Source organism: Labeo rohita, chromosome 1 (genome assembly GCF_022985175.1).
Source record: "Labeo rohita strain BAU-BD-2019 chromosome 1, IGBB_LRoh.1.0, whole genome shotgun sequence".
NCBI classification, from domain to species: Eukaryota; Metazoa; Chordata; class Actinopteri; order Cypriniformes; family Cyprinidae; genus Labeo; species Labeo rohita.
The window spans coordinates 4,357,738-4,364,432 of NC_066869.1; the positions used below are offsets into that span (position 1 = coordinate 4,357,738).

At 36.2% G+C, this 6,695-nt stretch overlaps 1 protein-coding gene across 1 annotated transcript; it reads right to left on the bottom strand.

Annotated features, from left to right (window-relative positions):
* Window positions 1–2,435: 2,435 nt before the first annotated feature.
* LOC127170078 (B-cell receptor CD22-like) lies at window positions 2,436–4,693 on the bottom strand. The gene is made up of 9 exons (XM_051117843.1): window positions 4,651–4,693; window positions 4,200–4,562; window positions 3,853–4,101; window positions 3,515–3,769; window positions 3,173–3,415; window positions 2,933–3,033; window positions 2,738–2,779; window positions 2,563–2,640; window positions 2,436–2,468 (listed from the first exon to the last, which is right to left on the bottom strand). Exons 1-9 carry the CDS (start codon window positions 4,691–4,693, stop codon window positions 2,436–2,438), a joined length of 1,407 nt encoding a protein of 468 aa, XP_050973800.1.
* Between the last annotated feature and the right edge of the window lie 2,002 nt (window positions 4,694–6,695).

The window sequence follows — 6,695 nt, forward strand, 5'->3', positions numbered from 1 at the left end:
TCATTTGACCCTCATGAGAAACAGACAGACGAGTGCTGACGTCACAGACCTGCTGCTCTGACATTTGTAGAAAGCCTGATTTGCTTATATTGCTGATTTTGTTTAACTAAAAATGTAATACCTGCAGAAAACTATCCGTTCATCCATTCAGTTTTCTCCTGTAGAGAGAGCTTATTGCTTTGTGGATTCATTAGGCTGGTTAAAGACACCAAACATCCGCTTGAGAGATGTGAGTAGGCAGGTGTCGCCTCAGTGAGGTGAGGAGTGAAATGAGTGTAATCAAGATGGAAATTTTCATCTCTCAAAGTGAATCAAAGGCAAAGTAAATCACTCACACTCTTATGTTTTTTTGCTAATAAATGGAGTGTCACAGGTATGGTGTTGTTTTTTTTTGGTGGATTTTTTTGTATGTCATTTTGTAAATTTGCATCAACCTGGTTCATCCTCCTTTGGATCTAATTTAAATTATTTTGCTTTAAAATAAAATAAATAAATAAATAAATAAATAAATAAATAATAATAATAGTAATAACAATAAATATGAATAATTTGTTACATTTATATAGTGCTTTTCTGGGTATTCAAATCGCTTAACATGGAAGGGGGGATCTCTTCAACCGCCACCAATGTGCAGCATCTACCTGATGATACGACAGCAGCCATATTGAGCCAGAACACCCACCACACACCAGCTTATTGGTAAAGAGGAGACAGAGTGATGAAGCCAATGGGTGAATTTAGCCAGGATGTTGGGGTTACTCTCCTACTCTTTTTTTGAAAGACCTCCTGGGTTTGTTAATGACCACAGAAAGTCAGGACCTCAGTTTAATGTCTCAGTCAAAGGATGGTGCTTTTAACATTATTGTTCCCATCACTACAGTACTGGGGTGTTTTGACCCACACAGAACACAGGTTAAGCACCCCCTGCTGGCCTCACTAACACCTCTTCCTGCAGCAGCCTAGCTTTCCCAGGAGGTCTCCCATCCAGCTACTAACCAGGCTCAACCCTGCTTAACTTCAGTGGGCAACCAGTCTTGGGCTGCAGGGTGATATGGCTGCTGGACACCCTTTCACTCCAAGATCATTTTCCTCCTATTTTTAATGTAATAAACTCCACATATTTTAGCAATATAATAACAATCACCTGTCCTATACCCGGATTACACTCAGACACATTTCTAACCTGCAGTATTGAGTCACAAGCTTACTGATTTATTAGTGACATGAAATAAAGCTTTTTTAATGATTTTGTAAAATGATTTACTCACTGTTTTGATCACCGCACGTTGAGGACATCTGCTGGTCAAACATGTAAATGCAACTGAAAAACAAGCAGAATATTCTAATACACTGGAGTGTGACTGTGCTGTGGTTATTTTAATGTGCAATGGGTTAATAATAAATAAATAAAACATATTTTTAAAGAATTTCTGCAAACAGTTCATTTCATTTACACATCTTAAAAGAGCAAAATATATAAACAATTTGTTTTGTAGACAAATAAATGCTGCATTAATAAAAGGGCAATTTACATTGTAATTTAAATACAATGTTCTAAAGTCTTGTATGGTTATACAGTAATCAACATTTGAAGTGGATCAAAACTTTTCATCAAACTTGTCCTAAAACAAAAATAATACCTGTTCTTGTCTTAGGACAACGTTGTTAAACTTGTTTGATCCACATCAAATGTTGACTACTGTATACAACTTTTAGGGTTTTTATATGGACCTTTTATTTATTTTGTTTAAAATAAAGGTTGTGTTCAGAGTACAACAAGTATGTTTTATTTGTGTATATAGACACATTTTCATTGGGGTTTATATATGTTATAGTAGGCCTAACAATTAAAACATTAGAAGAAACATTAGTATATTGTGTGTTTTCAGTGTTTTCAGTGCAGGTGTTTGCTGTGTGATCATCACCAAATCAACACAATTCAAAACTTGGTTTGAGACAGTGTGACATCTCGTTTGCTGAAATGTTTTAAACAGTGGACCATTTACTATTTATTATTTTATTTAAAAAGTAAAACATCTTGCACATTTCAGTCACACTAGTTCATTTATGACTGTCTTTAGGCCTAATATATAGCTCACAATGAAAAACTAATTTATTAATTACATTTATCACACGAGGCAACATAATACATTATTTCCACAGGATCTCTGAGAAACATCACTTCACAGCAGAATGGAAACTCTAAAGAGGTGTTTTTATTTTCATCAGGAGTTGTGATGTGGGTGTCCAGCGATGAGACGAAAGATGAGTATAGTTGTGTTTCATATTACTGTGGCATCTCATTGTGTGGCTACAACAGATATAAGACAGATTTGTAAAATGTGTTCCACTGTTGGTGAAATTACTCTTCTAGTTTATTTGAGAAGACCTGAGGATCTCCTACTCCCTGACTGGTTCTCATATTCAGAAGATCCTTATTGGTGAACAGCAGGTCTGGGATGGACAGACTACATGAAAGACACATTGGTTATTTGATAGATTACATCACATTTTTAAAGAACACACTCTTTTGCACATGTTATTTTTTGATATTTCACTTACAGTGAGTGTGTTGTACAGGTCTGAAGATCTGGACTTGAGGTCTAGAGCCGTATATGTGCTGACACTGGGAACATCATTCTACAGAAAAGAGGAGGGTGTACATAAATATCTCTCAATGTGGGAAAAAAAAAAAATATTTTATTGATTTTATTCTGTTTTACTTTGATCATGTCACCTCATACTCATGTATAACAGATCTCTTCTTTATCCTTCTTCTGTCAAAAAAGGAAGCACAAACAAGTATTTTCATTGTTTCTTATATAATTATTAATCAAATATCATTTTTTTAATTAGTTAGAAATTAAATTGTAGATATAATTTTGTATTTTGTTTACATTATAAATAATATAATGATTATGATTATGATGATTGTGATGATAATAATGATGATGATGATGATGATGATGATGATGAATTGTCCTCTAGATGACGCTGTGATCACAGTCACATTCCTGTCAGGACCAAGATGAACTAAAAGAGGAAGATCATCATACTAAACTCTTCAAACTGAGCAAAGATGAGAAGATACAGGAGTGGTCAATCAATAAATAAATAAATAAATAAATAAATAAATAAATAAATAAATAAATAAATAAAAAAACCTCTTTACTTGTGACAGTAAGAACATCTGATCTCTGAGATCCATGTTGATTGTGAGCCTCACAGTAGAAGCGTCCACTCTGTAGTGCACTGAAACTCTGTCCAGATCCAACAGATGAGGATTCATCCTCCTTAAACCAGCTGAAGTTCAGAGCAGGTGGGTTTGAATCACTGCTGCAGATCAGAGTCACTGAATCACCTTCCCACATCTGACCAGACTGAATGATGGACACTGAGACGTTCCTGGGTGGATCTATAAAAAAAAAAAAAAAAAAAAAATTAACAATCATATTGAATTTGTATGTATTTGTATGAATGTACAGTCACAGTTACGGAACAATCACAAACTCACACATGACATTTAAAGTAACAGCATCAGAATATTTCTCTCCATGTTCATTTCTGGACTTGCACTTGTATTCTCCACTGTGATCAGAGCTGATCTTTGAGATGCTGTAGATTCTTCCAGATCCTACAAATGTTTTTCCTTTAAACCAGCTGATTTCTGCAGGTGGGTTTGAATCACTGCTGCAGATCAGAGTCACTGAATCTCCCTCCACTATTTCACCAGATGGACTGATGGACACTGAGACACTCTTTGGAGGATCTTAGACAAAAATGAAGTGCAATTACAGACTCAAACAAACAAACAAAATTGAACACTGAAAAAAAAAAAGTGACAGTACTCACATGTGACATTGAGATGAACAGCAGGAGAGATGTAAGTGTGTCCATGTGGAGCACAGCTATATCTGCCTGCATCCTCTCTTCTGACTGACTGCAGCAGGAGTTCATTGTTTCTGTCTCTTCTCTCAGTTAATGGCTGTGAGTTTCTGTACCAGATGAATGTTGCTCTGTCAGTCAGAGTGCAGCTGCTTTTACATGTCAGACGGACTGAATCTCCCTCTGTCACTCTCTCAGGAGACTCCACCTGAAGATCTGAACACAACACACACATTATATCTAGTGCTGCTGTCACACACTCATTATTATTCAACATAATGCACAGAAGAAGAGTGAAACCTCATGAAAGTCACCTGTGACAGTAAGAGACACTCCTGGATAACCAAGCCATATGCCAAGTGTAGTTGTGAATCTGAAATAGTACATGTGTGAATCTTTCTGTGTCACATGATTCAGTCTGATGGTGCAGTTCTGCTGTTTATCTCCCAGATACTGAAGCCTCTGACTGTATTCAGGGTCCTTAGACAGATCATAATAATCATCATCATCATCATCATCATCTATACGATATGTTTTATATGTTTTGGTCCAGAACACTTTCTTGATCTGATATCCAGTAGGGTATGTATAAGTGCAGCTCATTATCACTGATGAGTTCTTTAGTGCACAGATGTGTGAATGACTGTAACTCACACCCCAATCAGCACTAGAAACCCCTGAAACACACAATTCATAGTGAACAAATGGGTGTACAATGTCATGCAAATTTGTCTCAACTGTTTCTGAAGTGTTGAAGACACTAACTGTGAATCATGAGCAGGAAGATCAGAGGAAGAGGAGGAGCCATTCTGACATCACCATAGCAACACCTACACAAAATGTGCGGTTTTAAAGTTTGTTTTTGTAATCATTTCTGTAACATTTGTGATGGGGTAGATAATAGTAATAGTAGTGGTTATATTAGGCTTGAGGACTACAAATGAGTTGGACTACAAACCCCAGGAGTCTTGGTATACTATAAAAAGGAAATAAAACTTTTTGGCCTTCATCTTTGTGGTACCATGTGCTAAAGAAGAGATGCTGTGTGACATGTTTCAAGGCTGTGATGAAACGTGATGAAATAGATGAATAGTTGCCTTGTGAGCAGATGCAAGTAAATTGTGGAGGTAAGGGTTGTGATTATTATGGTTAAAGTTGGTGTGTTTAGTTGTAACGTATGTTTTTTGTGTTTATTTGTGTTTATATTTGTTTTAGTGTGCTTATTGGAGATATACTGATGAGTGCCTCAGAGAACTGAATAGATGTATTCAATAACACAGGTACTGATCTTAATTGATATATTGAAATAGGTGAATTTTGTTTTTAAAGGTTTTCTATGGTAATTTGTGTGTTGTTTTATTGAATTAAGTGTTTTTTTTTTTGTTTGTTTGTTTTTAAAGGGCAATTATGAATTGTATTTTCTTTGTTTTTACAGATGATGTATGATTGCTGTTTACTTTTATTGAAAATACTGGTGGCTTGAAGATCAGTCTTAAAGTCCCCCTTTAGTCAAAATCAAGATTTTTATGTTGTTTATTTGTCTGTGTTGTGTTTTTAATATGCTTTTAGACAAACCATGTGCCAGTCCATTAATCAACACCACTGCTAAGTATTTTCTCCTTAAAACCGTAGTTTCCCAAAGGCTGTTCCAGAAATGTGGTTTGAAATGGGCCTTTTTTTGCTACGTCACAAACTTAACAATAACCAGTCACGTCAAAGGATAGATTCCTATCATTAGCATGCAAAACATACCAACAAGATTGTCAGAACAAAACCAAATATTAAATAGAGCATTTAATGGAGCATATAGAACATTAAGTGGAGCACAACTGCTAGGCGCTAACTTGAAAAATAACCTGCGGCAACCGTGTAAAAGTAGCCCGGAGTCAGACACACCTCTACCGCATTGTCGTCTGCACTGGAATCACAAACTAGGCTGCATTCGAGCCTTCAAGGCATTTTGAGTTGGAGATATTCTTGTCTAATTTACATCCCTGCTCCGGCATCGAAACAATGGAGGTCGGACTGAGACAGCTGATTTGAGGTAAAACGCTCATGTCAATCTACTATCGTGGGAGCGGCCTCTGTGGGTGTGACGCCACACCAACAGGCATTTGAGAACGGCTCGATTTGAAATTTATTTTTTACAGATTAATTCAAAACCACTGCATGGATTTGTATCATTATAGGCTAGATTTGTACATACAGTGCCAACACACATTAATGTTCAAACAACATGAAAAAGTGAACTTAGCATCTGTTGACCCCTTTAAGGGACACAATTTTGGACTACAGGGGGACTTCAAGACATGACTTTAAATGTTATATTGTGATGAAGTGGCTTGGATTCTGTGAGATTGTGTTGTGTTTTGTTTTTGTTTTGTTCATTTATATGTTTTGTTTGGACCAACAAATGATAGTGGGGCTCACGTTTTCTTATATATGGTTGACTCTGTTAAGGTGAGGAGGAGCAGTTTGTAGTGGCTTGAGTGGGGTTTTTGACACTTGTAGTGAAACTTGCTTTGTGTTGTGATGGAGTGTATAATTTTTACAGAGTAATTGCCATTCCATATGATTGGAGAACTCCATGTTCTGCAGTGGGTTTAACACTGTTTGTTTTGTTTCTTTTGTTTCTTTGACACTTGTAATTATCTTCTGTGTTGCCTGTCTTTTCAGTTTCCCCATTATTGGTAAAGTGTAGGGGTTACACATTGTAATATTTTATAGGACAATAGTTAGTAAACATCTAACTATTACAGTTTTGATGCTGCTGTTTATTGAGGTAATGAGTTTTTGACTGATTTCTGTGC

Bases quoted from the DNA above. Each gene is read 5' to 3' on its own strand.
- LOC127170078 (XM_051117843.1), bottom strand. From the start codon at position 4,693: ATGGCTCCTCCTCTTCCTCTGATCTTCCTGCTCATGATTCACA. The intron at 3,770-3,852 runs GTGAGTACTGTC...TTTTTGTCTAAG, and splicing joins TGTTCATCTCAATGTCACAT to ATCCTCCAAAGAGTGTCTCA. The intron at 3,416-3,514 runs GTGAGTTTGTGA...TTTTTTTTATAG, and splicing joins TGTTACTTTAAATGTCATGT to ATCCACCCAGGAACGTCTCA.